The sequence below is a fragment of the Aythya fuligula genome, chromosome 6, assembly GCF_009819795.1.
Source record: "Aythya fuligula isolate bAytFul2 chromosome 6, bAytFul2.pri, whole genome shotgun sequence".
Classification (NCBI taxonomy): domain Eukaryota; kingdom Metazoa; phylum Chordata; class Aves; order Anseriformes; family Anatidae; genus Aythya; species Aythya fuligula.
In genome coordinates, this window is record NC_045564.1 from 31,014,900 (window position 1) to 31,034,751 (window position 19,852).

The 19,852-nt window shown below is 37.1% G+C and overlaps 1 protein-coding gene across 1 annotated transcript; it reads left to right on the forward strand.

Moving 5' to 3' along the window:
* Window positions 1–994: 994 nt before the first annotated feature.
* On the forward strand, window positions 995–11,653 carry DDX18 (DEAD-box helicase 18). The gene is made up of 14 exons (XM_032190479.1): window positions 995–1,175; window positions 1,279–1,467; window positions 2,676–2,816; window positions 3,333–3,468; window positions 3,923–4,023; window positions 4,132–4,331; window positions 4,417–4,531; window positions 5,436–5,575; window positions 6,408–6,569; window positions 7,559–7,711; window positions 8,276–8,389; window positions 9,219–9,275; window positions 10,329–10,506; window positions 11,082–11,653. The coding sequence occupies exons 1-14, from the start codon at window positions 1,058–1,060 to the stop codon at window positions 11,222–11,224; spliced, it is 1,947 nt and encodes a 648-aa protein (XP_032046370.1). The 5' UTR covers window positions 995–1,057; the 3' UTR covers window positions 11,225–11,653.
* Window positions 11,654–19,852: the final 8,199 nt, after the last annotated feature.

Sequence of the window (19,852 nt, forward strand, 5' to 3'; positions counted from 1 at the left end):
TTCAATTTGGCTTGGTCTTCATTCAGTGTTGCTAGACATCATATAGAATCAGGGACATCTTTTCTTGCTCCAGCAATGCCTGCTTAGAATAATTTTCCTTCCCTGGTCATACTTCCTCCTCCTTTCACAAGCTTTTCATAAACAATATTTTTTTAGACTTGCAAATGTCTTATAATTTCTCTGTCTTTCTCATGCCTTTATAACATCTTCCTTTATAAAATTTCTCAGATAATGACTCATATTGTCATTGCAAGGCATTCATACTGTAGAAAAGTAGCCATCTGTCATGTTTCTCTTGTGAGTCTAGTAACTATTAGTAATTTGAATGTAGGTATATTGTTAATAAATAAAATAATTTTAAAATGTTATGTATCGTCTGGTGAAGTTCTGACACAATAATCATAATAGTCATCCTGGTGACCCATATGAACACATCAAGATAATGATTACAGGTGATGAAGAGCGAGTTTTGTTTCATCTCTGACAGCAGTAACTTTAAGATAAGATGTTATATGCAATAAACACTTCGAAATTAGTAGAGTAATAATTCTGCAGCTCAAATCTGCTTTACAGCGAGTTATTGCAGGCTGAGCATTACACAGCTTGCAGCCGTTCAAATTTCTAAGACCATAGCAGTCATTGGCTTGAGAAACCACAGCAACCCGCTGTAAATTCCTGTGCTATTCGTGCCATCTGCTGGTCACGAAAGATGTGAAGGGCGTTGCCAACAGCACAGATGGCAGGGGCTCATCCCCTTTGGGAGAGGATGGGGAGGCAGGAGGAGGAGAACGCTACAAGGGAGGAAGGCCGAAGTGCCCAGCACTAGGAGTGGAGGGGCTGGCAGGGAGGTGTGGAGCCTCTCAGGGGTAACGGCCAGCGAGGAAGAGGAGGAGGAAGAGGAGGAGGAAGAGGAGGGCCTAGGGAGCGCGGCGCTGCCTCCGCCGAGGCGCTGGGTGCCGCTGCGGGCCGCCCATCAGGCGGCGCGGGGCCGGGCCGGGTTAGGTGAGGCCGGGTCGTGCCGTGCTGTGCCGGGCTAACGTCCCCACGTGTGGCCGCCATGTCGGTGTCGGTGGCCGCGGGCAACCTGCCGATGCGGCTGCTCCGCAAGAAGATCCACAAGCGCAACCTCAAGCTGCGGCAGCGCAACCTCAAGCTGCGGGAGGCCGAGCGGGCAGGTACGGCCGGGACCGGGATGGGAATGGGGACGGGACCGCGGAGCCTCTCCCCGGCCGCCGGCCTTGCTCCGCCGCTTACAGCTTGTTTCCTTTGCCCTCGCAGCGCCTCCGGCGGCCTCGCTGAGCCCCCCGGAGGAGGAACAGGAGGAGGAGGAGGCAGCGGAGGAAGCCCCCGAGGCGGTGACCCCCGAGGCAGAAGCCCCCGAGGCGGCGGCGCCGTGCCCGGAGGGTGCCGGGGCGAAGAGGAAGAAGAAGAAGAAGAAGAGGAAGGCGGCGGCTGCTCTCGAGAACGGTGCGTTGTCTTCCTCGGTATGCCGGGATTCATTTGCCCAGCCTAAGTACCGCTGAGACATTCCCCAACAACAAAAAAAGCCCTCTTTCGGCTTTGTGCCCCTTCAGAGAGGGTGTGTTGGCTGTGAGAAGTGACCTGGTTGGGCTGATGCACGGTTTAGAGCCCTGGAGATCTTCCGTGGTGTATTTTTTTCAAGTAGAAGAAAGTAGCTGAAGATCTGAGGGGTGTCTGCATATACCTGGGAGCTGTTACTGTCTGTGCCCAGCTGCTGCAGCTCTGGGCCCTGCCCTGGTGGCTGCCAGCACAGGAGAGCACATGCTGCTGGGTCTGGTGTTTCTGGTGGCGATTTCCCTTATGCACAAACCTAAAAGCACTGCCTTTTTTTGTCGTGTTTCTCTAGATTACACTGGTGAAATAGGTGATTATTACTCAATGTTTCTAGTGATTTCTGGAAAACAGATTTGCATTATTACGATATTTTAGGGATACAAGTACACTAATGAGTAGAAGGACCGCTCCTTATATGCTTTGCAAGAAATGATCGTAAAGAAATTGGATGGATAACTGGAAAACGCATCTTAGGGTTTTAACAACCTATCTGAAATTTATCTCTTCCTTCCCAATTTTTATTCTGTAAACATCAAGCAAAAGAGTGCAATAGCTGGTACCTTGCGATTTTTCTTTTTGCAAAGACAGAATTCTGAATGTGCATCAAAATACTTCTAATGGAAAGCTAGCTGTTACACAATAAGTAGAGAATAGGTCCTTATTACATTTTGCCTATATACTGCATTTATATATAAATACATTTTTGAAGCTTACATTCTCTAATCATTTATTCTAACTATAGTATTTGAACTCTAATATATACTAAATCAGTAGCAACCAACTTATTTTTTCCATAGGATCATGCTTTTGTCATTTCCCCAGAAAAAAAAAAAAAAACACATATGGTATACTCTAAGTTGCTTTGGTTTACAATGCAAAGTGGATTGTGTGCAAGGAACTTGAATGAATGCCTTGCTATCTGCATCAGAAGGCTTCATGGAAACCTTGCCACCCCTTCTCATGACCCCTCTTACCTCATGACATTCATAGCAGTGATTTAAGGTCTAAAGAAAATAAGTCTGGCTCAGCTTTTAATGATGAACATGTTTTTCATATTCCTTACTGCGATTAACAAGTTTTCTGTAAAAATAACACCCTAGGTACAGAAACTAAAAAAGCAAAAACTGAGGAGGACAAGTCTGTGGAGGCAGAAGATGAAGATGGGAAGGATTCTGGAGAGAAAGAAGTGGAAGAAGAGGAGGAAGAGGATGAAGTACCTAGTTTACCGCTAGGTTTAACAGGTATCTTGTGTCCTCATTTTTCATAGATGTACAAAAATCCCAAGTTCTTAAGCTTTCTTCTAGAGCAAGTTGCAGTTTTCAGATATTTAATAAAAGTTACATGTTTGAATACAGGTAGCATGATGCTGACCGCTGTAGATCTATTTTTCAGTTACTGTTCTTTGAAATTTGCATTATATCTACGCTTCTGTTGGTCTTAAAATTACTAGTGAAAATCAGTTTTATAACATACACACACACACACACACACACATTTCATTATGGAAGAAAATGTCAGTGAAATGGAGGTGTATGGCTAATAAATCAGAATGAGAGGCAGTGCACTCGTATACACTGTTAACAGTTGTCTGCAGTATTCCTAGGGACCCATTAATACAGAGTATTTTGTCAACATCTAAGGATTTTGTGGTAGGAAGGAATGAGAAAAAATCCTTTTAACATCAGTTCTAACTGGGTCGTCTTGGGATAGATAGAGTTGAAGAAATAAGTTTGAAATTTGTTTTCCCTTCTCTTCAGGTGGTTTTGAAGACAATTCTTTTACATCCCTTGATGGTCTTGTCAGTGAGAATACATTGAAAGGCATAAATGACATGGGCTTTACGCACATGACAGAAATTCAGCATAAAAGTATTAAACCTCTTCTGGAAGGCAGGTAAAAAATGTGTTTTTAATAACTATATTGACAACAAATGTGGAAATTTTGCTAGCAAGATAAATACATGAGATGTGACTTACAGCTTTTTTTTTTTATATAATTCTCATATTTTTAAAAATATTTTGTTTGTAAACGTTAATACAAGTTAAGAAATTGTATCTGTTACCTGTGAACAGATACTGAGGTAAGTTCATGGAACTTGCTTTGCATTTGGCTTTGAAAGCAGGGAAGTCTGTTTTCGTTGGCCTCTTGGAACAGTGTGTTGCACAGTCCATTGAGGCAGAGACCAATTGTTGTGGACCAGATCTGCCACAGATTTCTTAGTATTAGCTATACTGGCTTCCTTTAAGCTTTGTTACATTTTTACATTGTCAACATCATCCAGAATGGGATTGCTGTTTTCGCTGTAGGTTTAACTAAACGCTTCTTTTTGTAACTTTGTTTTATGTAGGGATATTTTAGCAGCTGCAAAAACAGGCAGCGGCAAAACACTTGCATTTCTCATTCCTGCAGTAGAGCTCATCTACAAGTTAAAATTCATGCCTAGAAATGGTAAGCTTTTTCTTCTTTTCATGGTTGAATCCCATTTGTCGATTTGACTGTAAAGGGGATTGGGTGAGTTTCTGTAACTTAATCTTGTTTGGTTGATGTCTGCTTTAGGAACAGGTGTTATTATTCTTTCACCTACTCGAGAGCTTGCAATGCAAACCTATGGAGTTCTTAAAGAACTTATGAATCATCACGTGCACACCTATGGTCTGATAATGGGGGGCAGTAACAGATCAGCAGAAGCACAGAAACTTGGGAATGGAATCAACATCATTGTAGCAACACCAGGAAGACTTCTGGATCATATGCAGGTAGGTAAAATACTGATGCCTAATACTTAATAAAACATAATAAAATACTTGTCCCTGTCTGACTCTCAATTTGTTAATCTTCTAGAACACTCCAGGTTTCATGTACAAGAATTTGCAGTGTTTGGTAATTGATGAGGCGGATCGTATCTTAGAGGTTGGATTTGAAGAAGAAATGAAACAGATCATAAAACTTCTACCAAGTAAGAAAAAAGTCTTTCTTGGACATTACTTGGCTAACATTTTGTCTTCTTTATGACTCAATTATTGTAAAAGAAGTCATTAATTTTTATAGTTCTGTAGGTGTACCTCAGAGTTATTGTCTTACTCTGTCTTTTTTCCTGATAGCTAGTATGCATTATTTTATTTAGCATCATTCATCTAAAAGACAGAGTTTTCTTAACGTACTTTAGGAATATAATTCTGTTCATATAAGATCCTTTTAGTTCAACACCTACAGGATCTCATTCATCTTTCTATACCTGTTTTATTACCTACAATTTATTATTTCCTTATAAAACTTAAATATAAGGAAAAATGTTTTCTGGCTTGCAGTTGGATCTTTTATTCGTGTTTCCAAGAACAGTAGAAGCTTATTTCAGTGTTTACCTTAAAATTTGCTTTATCTTACTTTGATTTAGGTATTTCTTGCAATTGATATATAAAACACGATCTCAGAGTCACCAAGGCTCTTCCTTTAATTATCAAAATTCAGTAAAAAGCATGGAAGTAGTAAATAAAAAGTATGCAGCATGTTTTGGAAAACAAAAGTATTTTAATACCCATGAAAATGAAATCGATCTATAGTTAGAATTACAGGGTAAGTCTGTACCTAAACTGTTGTCTCTAAATTGAAGAGCAAATGCTAATTAACATTTCTCCCAGAGAAAGAATATCTTCTTTTTGCAGATAAAGATTTTGCAGATGGTAACACACTAAGTAAATAAAATATACAATGCATAAAGCAACAAAACCTGCTTTAGAAGATAAGCGAGGGAAAAAAAAAAAGAGAAGACTTGCTCAGGGAAGTTTGTAGCTAATGACGTTAAGGCCTTGATATTTGTGTTCTCCTTTTAAAAATAAGGCTTTCTTTTAAAATACTTTCAGAGCGCAGACAGACAATGCTTTTTTCCGCTACACAAACCAGAAAGGTTGAAGATCTGGCAAAGATCTCTCTGAAGAAAGAGCCACTGTATGTTGGGGTTGATGATAACAAGGAGACAGCAACAGTTGATGGTCTTGAACAGGTAAAACACACCTTACTAAAAAGGGTATCATCTGTGAACTTACACTGCCCTATATGTTTTTAAATAGGTTGTATAAATACTATCTTAGTGTTTAACATCCTACTGGGCAAAAGCTATCAGTTGCCTAAAGGGCTTTATTCACTCTACTAGCTGTAAGTTTTGTGCATCCAGTCAATGTTTGCAGGAAAGATGATAAAAAAAGTTCATTGGATAATAATAGTTAGTTACACTTTGCCATTCCTATTTATGTTATCTACTTAAGCTCCAGTTCTCTTTGTAATTCTGTTACCATGTTGCAGACTAGAAAATGCTATAGATTTCACTGTTGCTACTTCAAATGCCAGCTATATACAGTTGTACAGTATTTTTTGAGTGGTGTTTTAAAATGACTGGTAGTTACAAATTATATTTAAAGAGTAAACTTGTAGCAAAAACTGGATAAAATTCCTGAAATTATAAAGAATTTTAAGAAGCCTATACAGTAATTTTCATACTTAGTATCAGAATTCAGAAGTTCTTGAAATGGATTTTTATTGTATAAACCATTCTTCATTGAAATACTATTTTTTGAGAACTAGTGAAAAAATACTTCTCCATTGGAGAATTACTTCAAATCAGCAGAGTAAATTTTTGGCTGTAACTCTACTTCAGGAGTTTCATATAACATGGTGAGGGACAGGAAATATATCAAACGGTTTCTAACTGTATAGCTGGAAAATTAACTATTTGGCACATCTGTTTTGTAAGATAACAGCTCCCTGATTTAATTGTATTGGTAAAGCTAAAATGTGTTCCATACAACTTTGTTTGACACCATTTAAATAATTTCCAGGGTTATGTGGTATGTCCATCTGAAAAAAGATTCCTTTTGCTCTTCACATTCCTTAAGAAGAACCGGAAGAAGAAACTAATGGTATTTTTTTCTTCGTGTATGTCAGTGAAGTACCATTATGAATTACTCAACTACATTGATCTGCCTGTTATGGCCATTCATGTAAGTATTTTATACATAGATTTCATTTTTAATTAACCTGATAACACCTGTAAGTTGTTATGGATCTTTCATTTACCTTATTTATTTAATTTCAGTTTATAATAAACAGATACTCTGCTAACAAGATGTGCTGGTCTTGATTAGTTTGCAGAGGAATGAAATAAAATAAAAACAATGTAAGAGCACTGCAATGCTGTTAATCTCACTGTTTTCTAAATGAGGTTTGAATACTGATACTAATTTATCCTCTTGTGTGTAGCCCGTTTTTCTGTTTCTCTGCAAGAGGCTGCCTTTCATGAGAACCAAAACTCAATTTTTAGAGCAAAGTTATTATCAGAGGAAGCCAAACACTCGGGTCTTTGGAATGTCTGGTGTTGGGTGTTTTTTGTTGTTGTTTCTTCGTTTTGTTTTGCTTTGTTTTTTCCATAAGGCCAGGGTGATGTTTAGTTTTAGCATACCAATTCTGGCAGTTTAAAGGAGTATCTTCAGTTTTTATCAAAAAGACAAAGTTGTGAGAGTTGAGTGAAAGTTTATGAAATAATTGTAACTGACTGCAACTGTGCTGCTTGTTTTGGTTTTATTTTGTTTTGTTTTTTGCTGTACTTCAAGAGAGCTGTTACAAGTATGGGTTTGGTTTTGTTTTAATTGGTAATCTAATATACTCCTGGGTTTGCAAATATCCTTTTTCTGAACATTTTCAGGCATTTATGCAGTGCTTGTGAAAGTAATGCTTATGCAAGTGGGGTTTTAATGCCTTAGAAACATTAGCTCTGAGAGAATCTGTTGTGCAGACCTCTGCTGTTTGCTGTGGTAGCATTGCTTTTTAACCTGCCTGCTCCGTGTAAGTTTGTAAGATAGAAAGATGCCCTAAATATTTTTTTTGGTATGGGAAATGACATTTCTGCTTTCAAGCAGATAAACTTTTTATAGTTGACATTTCATCCTTAATGTGTGTGGGTTTATTATTATATTTGGTTGTTGTTTTTTAGGGCAAGCAGAAACAGACAAAACGTACCACGACATTTTTCCAGTTCTGTAATGCAGAATCTGGAATTCTGCTGTGCACTGATGTAGCTGCCAGAGGACTGGATATTCCTGAAGTGGACTGGATTGTCCAGTATGACCCTCCAGATGATCCAAAAGTAAGTTAAGGAAATAAAAAACTTTCAATTCCTAGCTACATATGTAGTAAAGAAACCTGAATCTTCTGTTCAACAGAGGTCAGGATTCAGCCAAGTTAGCATCTGGAAGCTGATTTCTTCCACTTACTCTAGCAGGATATGCTGCACCTAGCTGAGACTTCTGTTACATTTTTAAGAGTAGTTTTGTAAAACATTACTCTTTATGCTACTCAAGTAACTTAAAATCTAATCAGCTAAAAAACAAAACATCTATTAGAAGGAATATGAGGTTTATATATGCGTCCTTGAGTCTCCTGACAGCTTTTTCAATGGAAAATTGATTTTTATTTAAAAATTAGAATTCTCATTAGAGTAAATGTCCAGTGCAAACAAGAACAACTCAAATCTGGAAGGTCCTGACAAATATGTAGAGCAAATATATCAAAAGCAAAGTAAAATTTTCTGCTACAGGGCACTACAATTCTATTGTAGTGCCCTGTAGAACTACAGTTCTTCTGTGAATCTGTGTTATTAAATGCTTGAAAGACTGATTGGACTTACTGTTTTTTCTTCTCTGCAAAAAAGGAGTATATTCATCGTGTTGGTAGAACGGCCAGAGGTATAAATGGTAGAGGACATGCTCTGCTCATTTTACGACCGGAAGAACTGGGCTTTCTTCGTTACCTGAAACAAGCCAGGGTAAATTTCTGTAGACCTTTTTTTTTTTTTTTTTTTATTATGATTTCATAGTGCAACCAAGATTTCAAAAGGAAAAACTGTAATGATTAATGAAACACTTTAACTTTTAAACAAGAACTATTCTGTTGCTTAGAAAATATTTAACTGAACATCTGACTTTGTGCTGCTGACCTTAGACTCGAAAGTAACTATTGAGTATATTTATAGTTGCTTTGCAACTGTGTAGCTTGTGTTATTAAGAAATAAATTTCCTATGACCCATCATGGAAAGATACTGTGAGCTTGGCCAGTGCAGTTGTTATTTTTCTTTAGAAAGAAAATTGATAAATTTCAAAATAAAGGTAGCCTTCTTTCAAGTGTAGCCCTTTTAATATGGTAGAACTGCTCCTAGTTAGTCCCTTTCTATAGAGAGTTGTGTACAGTCCAGAATTTTGCCACTTGTAATTAATGTGATGTAGCTTCTAAAGGAAAAGCTAAAATGGTAAAAGTGTCATAATGCGGGTCTTCATGCTAGTTGAAAGGATGTGATAATACTGATATATTGGTGCAAAGGCACTTTATGAATGTATCTATGATAACAGGTAGCAATAGTGTGATTATTGCTTTGAAAAAAATGTCAAAAACCGAAAATAATTGTAGGTAATCTTTTCACTCATGAAAATGTCCTTGAACTTCACAGTTATAATTATCTATTAAGAGATATAGCTAAAATATTAAAAAGTGTTCTGTTATCTGACAGGTCTTATCCTATTTGTTTTAGGTCTTAAACACATTAACTGTTTGTACAGTAATACATACATAATGTAGATATTTTCCTTGTTTGTTAAAGGTACCACTCAGTGAATTCGAATTTTCTTGGTCAAAGATTTCAGATATCCAGTCTCAGGTATGAAATGGCTTGCTAAAGGTGCTCTGAACATTTGTATAACAATAATTTATGCAGATGATATAGTCTATTGCAACTAAAATTTAAAAATATATGTGCATGTTCAGAAAAGTTCCTGTAGGTGAGTATTCTGTAGTAAATCCTCCTGTCATATTGTCCCTATATGATATTACAGACAGAAAATGTTGTGAAACCAAATATGGATTTTAATATCCAGTACTAAATTGTCATCATTACATCATCTGAATTTGCTTGTAAGGATTGTTTTTTCATGTTATATTGCAAAATCATAATGATGTAAATATGCCTTCAGCTCTTGAATAGAATGTTCTTGTCCAGCGTACTAAACATGATGTTCCAGTAGCTTTCATTGAATGGTTGTGCATGTTCAGACTAATTCTGAATATCTTTGTCTTCTAAGATGATTTGCTCAGCCTTCAACATGTAAGAAATCCAGTACTAACACCTAGAAATGCTAGTGTATATATTCCAAATATATTTTTAACCTCCTTGATGGTAATAAAGCCCAGCATCAGCCAAATCTATTTTGTACTGCAGTGCTACAAAAATAGCAATGGAACACAAAGTTAAAGAGAATAACATAGTTTTGTATATAAGAATTTTTATTGTTGTTTAGTTCTGTGAGTCATTCTTTTCATGAGAACTCTGTAAAATTTCTTTGTAATAAATTAAACTTGAAATAGCAATACAAGAAGTATTGAAGACAGGCTTTACAGAAAGAGAATTGTTGTTAAGAACAATTAGGAAATAATGACACCCAATGTGAGTTAATATTAGTGTGCCAAATTAGTGTACGCTACAAGTCAAATGAGACAGGCATCATAGTATAATTCCACTTCAGGCTCTTTCATTTTTCTGTTTATAAAAGCACTGTAACAGCAGAGTGCACGCATACATATCACAGTGCAGTCTTACTGAAGTGAGTAGTGAATGTCGCTGCAGCTTGCACAGTAAATAATTTGCTTGCACATAATTTATACAGTTGTTATAGCCATAATTTCATGCCTTCTGTTTTTCTTTCCTCCTCACCAGCTGGAGAAACTGATTGAGAAGAACTACTTTCTTCACAAGTCAGCCCAGGAAGCATACAAAGCCTACATTAGAGCTTATGACTCCCATTCTCTGAAGCAGATATATAATGTCAATAACCTGGATCTTAACAAAGTCAGCCTTTCATTTGGTTTTAAAGTCCCTCCATTTGTTGACCTCAGTATCCTTTACTGCAGTGTTTCAAAGCTGAATTCCTGCTATGCTATAGTACCTATGCTACTTCAAATTCTGGTTTTTGTTTTGTTTTGGCTTTGCTGTTAATCACATGCATGCATCATGCTCAAAAATGGTTTATAAAAGAAAATCCTAAATGGCAGTTTTTCCAGTTCTAGTGTTTACAAACATCTGTTTCAGTGCATGAACGTGCTTCAGTTGCTGCAGGTTAGCAGGTGCTGAAATGTTGCGTACATCTTCCAGGGTGCTGTTCTTCACGCACCATAATTTTCATTGAAAGGTGTGTAATTAAGTTTAATCATGGAATACTGAAATAGAGGGGCAAGGGTCCCTCTTGTCAAAGCTACCAGTGGGTAGAAGTTGAAGCAGTGATACTCTGGTCAAATTAATTCTATGGCTGGAGGAATAAAAGTGTTCATTAGAATGACAGGCACAACTTCAATTTGATCTGTAGTTCTGCAACTGAACTTTTTATATTAATGCTGTTACTTTTTTTTTTTCTCCCTAGTAAGTAACATTTCAAATTAGTTTTTTTAAGTTCTTTAACCCACAAAATTCCAGATGTGAACAGCAGCCAAGGCAGAAGGCTACAGAAAAGAGGCGGAGGTGGAGGATTTGGTTACCAGAAATCGAAGAACGTCCACAAAGCTAAAATCTTCAAGCATATTAACAAGAAATCAGACAATCGGCAGTTTTCTCGTTAATCCTGCATTCATTAAAATGGCTTGTTCTGTTGGAATAGACTGCCTTCACCAAAACTCTCTGAAGTAAAAAATTACTTCAATTTTAATCTGCTTTGTTGGCATTTTTAGGGAAATTTGTTTTTGTTTATAAGAACATCTTTCATTGCAGGAGGACTCTTTGGAAAGGAAAATAAAGACAGGTGGCCTGATAATTTTGCCATGCTTGTAATTATTTCAAGTTAATACTACAGATTTATTAAAGAAAACATATTTTCAGCTTTTTATAGAAAAAAATGCTTATTTACCCTTTTTACATGCACACCTGGAAATTGTTGGAGTAGATAGAATGCGGGACAGATTGCATCGTGAGGTGACTTGTGTTACAAGAGACTTCAGTATGCTGGGAAATGCAGAAGAGTTTATAGGTCTCTGGATAAAACTTAAACAATGTAAAAAAAAAAAAAAAAAAAAAAAAAAGGATTTTTATTCACAAGAATTACTGCAGTTTTAGTGGTACAGAACTCTTTGTCCATCAACTATCCTGGAGAATATAAGAACATTCCTTCAGAACAGAACATGTCCTTTGAATCAAATTAAGACTGAGCTTGTAACTGTTTTAAGTCATGGTATCTGTATAACATACGGGATATCCAGGATTTAAAAAAAATATACATCAGAGACGTGCTTAGAACTGTTTCTCTTAATGTTATAATTAAATGGTAACATTCTAGTGAAATGTTTGGTTTTCTTTCATGGTCTGTTGAAATCTGAATTCACCTGTCTGGTAATGTCTAGTGTATTCTCTTAAGAATAGGCAAAGAAAAATAAGAAGCAGGTTGCTAGATTGGAAGGACTCAGCCCAGATAAAGGTGTGGGAATTTCATTCTTTTTTTTTTTTTTAATGCTCCATAAAGTTGATGCAATGAAGCAAAGATACTTCCACAGGATTTAGGTGGTGAGCAGTAAAATTGCTTGTGCACAAGTAAAAAATTGAAGGGGTGTATAAATATCCTAAAAGGATGTTTTGAGGGAGAAATGGAAGAGGACCAAATGCATGTTGCAAACAGAACAAGTATGGACAGTAAGTGAAAAGAAAGCACAAGGTGCAGGAAAGTAGAGTAATTATATTACATATATTATTTTCAGGTCTCTACCACTGTAGAAGTAGATAATTAAGGGCGGGGGGGGGGAGGATAATATTTCAGGAATGTACATCCATTAATGCAGGAAAGGAATAAAGCGTCATAGAATCCAGAAATCAGGGCCCCATGTGATTTATTTTATTTTATTTATTCTGTTTTTATTTTCTTTATTCTGTATCATCCAGAATGTAAACCATGACTACTTAAGAATATAAAAGCAACTGTAGTTATTCCAATGTAAACTGAACTGTTACCCTTAGGTCTTTTGAAGTAGTATGTCAGATTTGAAGTAAGATGCTGCGTGCATTGAAGTATTGAGGAAAAACTGGTGGTCTGTCTTTTTACCCATAGAGAAAACCAATAATTTGGGGGAGAAAAACAGTGTGACCCTTCTACTGTGGGTGCTTACAGCATCCAGAACGTAGTGTTGCCTTTCTTCCTATTTTTTATGAAACAGCTCACTTTTAGCACTAATGGACAGCTTTTCAAGGCTCTTAATTAATATTGGTTGGATACTAAGGACTTCGAATGTGTCAAAATATTGAAGTAGATTCCTGTTACCACAGTTTGAGTGTCTCGTGCTTCCAGGGTTATAATGAAAAAACAGAATCTGCTGTGTAGGATAAGCGATACTAATTGGTTGTGTGATTCCTGACTCATTGAGATCTAATCGTTGATTCTGGGTTTGCTTATACAGTTACAACTAATAGATGTCAAAATAGCTCTCATGTCTGTTTTTTAATGGCACATTTAAAAAATTATCTGAGGTGTACAGCATCATACAGTTAAAGGGTTCTGTCTGCACCTGCAGTCTGTGCAGCTGCAAGTATGGGAATTAACTTGCATTACAATGAAATAACTCATTAGATGAACTGCCACATTAATTACTTGGGAAGAGTTGTAAGGAAAGCTGCAGTAAACCACGGTAAAGATAAGTGCACAAGCACTCAATGTTAACGAAGAAGTATGGAGTATAAGTTTGGAACAGAAAAAAGCTGGGATAATGGGCACAGCAAGTTGGGTGTCAGAGCATTGACTGCCTGAGTGCTTGCACAGAGGGCTGACTGGGCTTAAAGCACGTCAGCATTCCTGCCGCTTCTCGATGTACGCAAAAATCTGCTTTGCAGAGAACTGCTTTTTTCTGACATTCCTACTCGTTCCGGGAGCAGAAGGCTGTCTGCTTTCCAGGCAGCTAGACAACTTCTAGCTCCACCTACCTTTTTCTTTGGAAGAGTTGAGGTACTGTCAGTTTCTGAAGTCTGACATTAAAAGTAGAGGCTTTACACAACATTGTCCAACTCCTCCCAGGTATTTTTGCTTTGTAGGAATCTTCGAAATAACCTCAACTGGGAGATGAAAATACTAAATGGTATTGCTCTAGCTTACCCTAAAGAAACAACATTAATTTTCTTTATTTATGCATTTCGAATGTGTAATAGCTGCACAGACTGAAGCAACTACGTAGTCGGCTGTTGCGCACAGTTATTTCCCAATTAAGCAGGTGAAAAATTCCTCAGCTGAGACCTAGTTAATATTGAAAGAGAAGAGCTTCAGCTTCCTGGCTTGTGCAAATGCGCAGTTGCCTTTCACTTTGTTTAAGGAATCATAAATGAAAAAGAGTTTCTGATGAAATATCTGTGTATCAGGCAACATCTGTTCTGCTCTGGTATTGCAAGAAGTTTAAAAGATTGTCAAACTGATTGGAAATCTACCGTTTCCTTTGCAACTTAGCCTGTTATCAATCTTGTGAGCAGTTAATAGACCTTAGCCATCAGACTCTCAAGGCTTGTCTCATAACAATGACTGATAGGTTGGGGACTAATATTGTATGCCTTGAGAAATTGCCTTCTTTCTCTGAGAACCTTGACAAAGAAATTGGACTCTTTAAACCACTTAAAGGGGTGATCAAAACTGTCCTGCTTGAAGTGGAAGATTTTTTTTGACAGTTCCCAGAACAAGCCCATAAAGGAGAATTCCATTGCCAAGCTACTGCTCATAATCATGAAAAATCTTGTCACAATACAAGTTTTCTATGCCGTAATGCTGCCAAGCTACAGACAAGCACAAAACCAGACTGAAAATGTTGCCATCAAATTTTTCAGGGTGAATGTTGTATGCAGAGGGCATGTTTATTGATAGCATAGAGCAAGAATACATGAACTGGGTACCTACTTGCTGTAAATAAGAAATGTGTTTACATCTTGGCAGTAATTGGCCTTACTGTTTCAAGTGTAAGAGCTACCCATGGTTTAGATATCCTAATGATTGGCTTTCAAGCAAGTAATGTAAGGCTAAAGTTAAGCAAGCTCTCATGAGACAGATAAAAAGTTAAGACCATACCTGTTTCAAAAATAATATTTTTGAATGTTATAAATAGCATATTATTGGTTCTTGAAAAATTTTTTGTTTGCCTTTTTTTTTTTCCCCAAAACTAAAATAACAATGCTGAAAGAAGCCTAGAATCAGCTGGCTAGGTATGCGGAATAAAATTTGTCTCTACTCTTGACTTCTCTCTACTAGCTTGCTTCTCCAGTATTTTAGATTCTTAGCTTGACAGGAGAATTCATGCAACTGTTCCCAATGCTTTTGTTTGCTCTAGATTTATAGAAAATGTTGAGTTGTGACAATAGCAATCCAACCTCTTGAACTGAAATGCTCTTTGCTTCTAAAAAATTTGCTGGCTTGCATCAAAGTCATAAATACTATAATGTTGCTTGTGTCATATCTCTTTATTGCACAGCCACGTGGAGAAGAGATTACTTTTTTTTCTCTTAGCCACCATAATAAACTTTTGATATGGAGTTGTGAGAAGAGTTAGAGGATGGATGCCATTAAAAGAAGGGAAGACAAATGGAAATTCAGGGTGCTGTCTAGACACGCACCCACTTTGTTATATCAGTGTCATCCAGCTTAAGAACTGCATTCACCCTTCAAAAAATATCTGAGCCTGCTCTACGATAGCAGTTTATCTTCCCAAACACTTTTGTAAGCTACAACACTGAAAAATGTAATTGTCTGCTATTTTTCCCCCTTGGTCAGAATTAAAAAAGAAGAAAATTGTAGCCCCTGCACAATCGTGTATAACTTTTTTGGAACAGCTCTTTATTTTTGCTGTCATCTGAAGAAGTTTAGCTGTGCAGCACTTTCTGGGCTCTTTTGAGAGTGGTTGCAATTGCCGTTGAATGTTGAGTCACAGGAATATATTAAATGCGTTACTCTGCACAACTAAAACTATATGTTCACTCATAGGGGTTAACAGACCATCTGCATTTGTAGGAGCTAGTGAGTCTTCCTTATTGATAAGCGTTCTTGATACATTGTCATTTCTAATTAATAAAAGCCTTTCTGTATGGGAAAACAGGCTGACTAGCTTAACTGGTCCCTGCTGGCAAATGTCTGCCTGCTCTGCATCCCCACCACCAGTGACAGCTGCTCCTTCTGCTCTCAGTGCACTCAGAAGCTGAAGAGGAGGGAGCCCAGGACTTCTTACATCACCATTCGGAGGCCCTTTTGTTTTGCTATGAGGGATAATTAAAAACTTAAGGCAAAGCAAATATGGAAAGATTTTCAACACAGGTTTGGAGTTTGTCAGAATAAGAATCAAAAAGGCATTAGGGCACCTTGACTTTCTCAGACACCAATTAAAATAGAAATCAATGGATGGGTCTGAAATAACTTTAAACCTGACACTTAAAAACATCCACAAATGGAAAGTCCATGTCTTCTACTTGACCAAAATAATAGCAAAATATTCTTGCTGGAGCCAACAGTCAAGGGCAAGCAAATTAGATTTAATCATAGATCATTAGTTGAGAGGTTTTGTTGGTTTGGTGGGGTGGGGTGTTTTGTTTGTTTGTTTTTAGTGTGGTTGTTACAACAGGTGGAAAGCGTAATGTCAGCTAATCTGCTACTATATAATCTCCTTCACATTCACGTGTTGGCTTTATCTGTGATAGGATTCATGGTCTGTCACAAGAATATACATGCACACTCCCCTGTGGCAAACTTACTTCATGCAGGTATACAGATTTCTGCAGAATAGTCTTCATGTTTAAAAACCTTGTACTTAGTGGCTTGCATCCTTTTAGGTTTCATGAAAGTGATATTTAAATGGAAATTATTCTAAGATTTAGACATTATTACTGAGAAAATCAATACTATCTAGCATTTATGTGACATTTGGATTCCCTTTATCATGTTTTCTATCATACAAATTTGGAACCGGCTATCAAAGGACTATTAGGGAGTTGTTTTTCCAATTTTTTTTGATCTTTATCAAATTATTGTAGGATTTTTATAGTTGAGTTTTCTGAAGAGTGCTTTATGAAGGAGGCTGGTTTTCTATTAAAGAACCAAGAGAAAACGCAGGCCAGAATAAAACTGCATCTGCTAGAAGCTCTTACAGGACCGTTGTATCTAAATAAGAAAATGAGTCAAAACAGTAAAGTTCAGTGTAATCCCTTTAAAACAGTCTAAAAATAATCTGCTTCTATTTCTAACAGATAAAAGCAAACTTCTGAAAAAATGTAAACTATATTTAGAACTTATATATTTGCTACAAAAATACAGCAAACAGGAATATGAAAACTGGCTCATCAGCTCATATAAATTGAAATTCTGTTATCTGGATGAATCATCATCCTCCAAATCTGTTCTTAAGCAGTACAGTGTCCTTAAAAGTGCTAGAAAACAGAGAATTTTCTATAATGAAGTCAGTTTTCTTTAGTACAACTGTACCAAAGGGATCTTAGACAGGAATTATGAGGGTGCAGAGAGGATTAAGCTATGTGAAGAACACTCAAACTGACAGAAAAAAAATAATTATGAAAAAAATTTATCAGACAAGATTCATTTCAATATCAGCAATCATAAGTGTCAATTTTGCAGATGGTATTTGGTAAAGTGATAAGGACTGGGAAAAATTTTGTAACTTGTTATTTTGCTCACCTCAGCCACAAGTCCTTTCCTCTCTAAGTGATTCTCAGGAAACCAGGGAAAGATGAGAAAAGTTGCAAAGGAAGACGTAAAGTATTTCTACTATAAACAGATCACTATTTTCCACCTTTTTGTGTTTTGTATCCCTTAAACTTCTCAGCCCACAAAGCTCCAAACATTCAGATGGAAAGATATTTTGTATTTACTCTTAGCTTCATTATCTAGCTCCAACTCTTTAGCTGCATATTTATTTGCTTATTTAAGAACAATGAAACAGTTGGTAATATAAGATATCTTCTGAGCCTACACACTACCACTCTTGGCTGAGAGAAAAAACTATGAAAGCGCAGGCTGTGGCTTCTGAAAAGTACCAGTCGCTGAAAAGTTTCAGTGAATGAAACAAAGACTATTCATTGTTTTCATTGCACATTGCACTTTGACATGATAGCAACTCGTAATGCTGCAACTGTACAGAAAACTAAAGTAGATGGTCCTATACTTTCAGTAGAAGGCTATCAGTTTTAGAGCTTGATTTTTTTCCTTCTTGGTTTTTTTTTTTTTTTTTTTTTTTTTTTTTTTTATTCTTCCTCTTTTATATAACATTTACTTTCTTTTCTGTTATTTACAATACCTGAATACCTGTAGCCTCTTCATTTTTTAAAATTCCCCCTTCTCTTTCTCAAAGTATACCCTGTTCCTGAGACACTGCAATGTGTTGCCATAGCAATCTTTGAGGAATGCTAAGCCTTTGCATTCACAGGACAAGACAGCAGTGGGGTAATTATCAAGAAAAAATAAATCCTTTTGAGACTTTCTTCAAGCCTCCATATTATAGGACTAGATTATTTCAGCCAAGTTGAAAGAAAAAGTGGGAGATTTCAATGAATTTGATGTGTGGACTGGAAAGTGACTATTCATTTGTGGTAGATGACCTACATGTATAATAGCAGTAGAGGAGGGTGAGAAATGGCTTCTACGAAAGATTTTGAAATCACCTGATCTGCTTTAATGGTGGCCACAGACCACACATTAAGTAACATAAGAAAAAGACAACTTCATTTCCTGCAGGCACAGGAACTGACATAAAATCATATCTTTGTCTATTTGGGCCCCCAAACATTAAACTTACTGCAGGTAGCCTGGGTTTGCTTGTTTTCACTCTTTCTTTAATAGCTGAGTCATTCAAGCTGTGATAAGATTCATAAATTCCTTTATTAAGTTCATAGAGTTGGTCTGGCAATTGTTGAAAAATTCAGAATTTAAAAGACCTTTTTATCTGCTTGTTTACCTTATTGCTTTTAGGTCTGAGTGTCTTTTAAAAAGGAATAACATGTTGTCTGATAATTATTCAGCTGGCATTTTAAAAGCAGCATTAATTAACAAAAAGAGACACAAATTACAAAGGAACAATATAAAAACAAAGCATGGGAAGGTAGCTGTGAAGCTGTCTGCCAACCCTGAAAAATTTTCACCAGTATTTAATTGTTCCAGGTGCTGCTCTAGGCTTTACTTGCAGCAGTAGTGTAAACAGCTTTCTTTGAGAAGCTCTGTCAGATTCTGCTTATTGGATAGAGGGGCAAATTCAGGTAGCAAAATTAGATATTTAGCACACAGAAGTCCTTTTCTCCTAATTATAAAAGCTGTTAAATAATGCAGATAGTTTTCTCTTTGCTGCTGGCTTACATTAGAACATTTGCTAGAATTACTAAAGGAAAGACCAACTAAATCCATGTCTACGTGAAGAACCTGGGAAAGAATTTGCTTGCTTTTTTGTTGTTCATCTGGCAAAATGAAATGGACCCAGAAATTAACAAAACAAAACAGCCTGTTTTTTCTGATTACAGTCATTGTCTTTCATTTCTGTAATTTTTCATTGTTGCACCAACTTTCAAGGCTGGGCATCCTGAGCAAGCCAAGCTAGACCCTGCTTGCTGTGGATAACTGTGGTGCTGGGAGAGGTTTCTCTTCTGTCAGATAGTCTTGTTTTGTCAGTGAGAGTGACTGCAAGGGGAGAACATTGATTTCAGCAGCGTTCATTTAGACAGGACTATTCATAGCGCTGACCCAGAAAATATTCCTTCTCTACCCCAGATAGGAGCTAACAACTCTCCCAGTCCCAGCGTCCTGCTGCAGCCCATGATTATAGTGTCTGTGTCTCCTATGTGAAAGGAAACAAACTTCACTGACCTTCTCTCATCCTGTTTGCTTGTTTCGGCTGGGAAAAACTTCAGATACCTTTGGAGAGCTCTTGACAGCACCGAGTAACTTGGTGACTGGAAAAGAGGCTGTGTTTCACCCAGTAACTTCCACTGAAATCATCCTGGCCACAGACTATGTGGATACAGGGTGGCAAGGCCAGTTATGGGTTGTAAAGGGCCCTAAGAGAGAAAGCAAGCTGGAATATAGCATCCCTCACAAAAACCTTAAATACAATGCCTCAATCACAGCGTTAAATGTAATATACCCAAGTTGGCACGTGATCCTGTCACACCAGTTGTCACTATTTTTCACTCGGGAAGTAGCGAAGCTCATTGCCATCACTCCTTGATGCATATCACCCTCTTAACGTCCA

Coding starts and splice junctions, on each gene's coding strand:
- DDX18 (XM_032190479.1), top strand. CDS start 1,058: ATGTCGGTGTCGGTGGCCGCGGGCAACCTGCCGATGCGGCTGCTCCGC. Junction 1,176..1,278: donor GCGGGAGGCCGAGCGGGCAG/GTACGGCCGGGA, acceptor TTGCCCTCGCAG/CGCCTCCGGCGGCCTCGCTG. Junction 9,276..10,328: donor TTTCAGATATCCAGTCTCAG/GTATGAAATGGC, acceptor CCTCCTCACCAG/CTGGAGAAACTGATTGAGAA.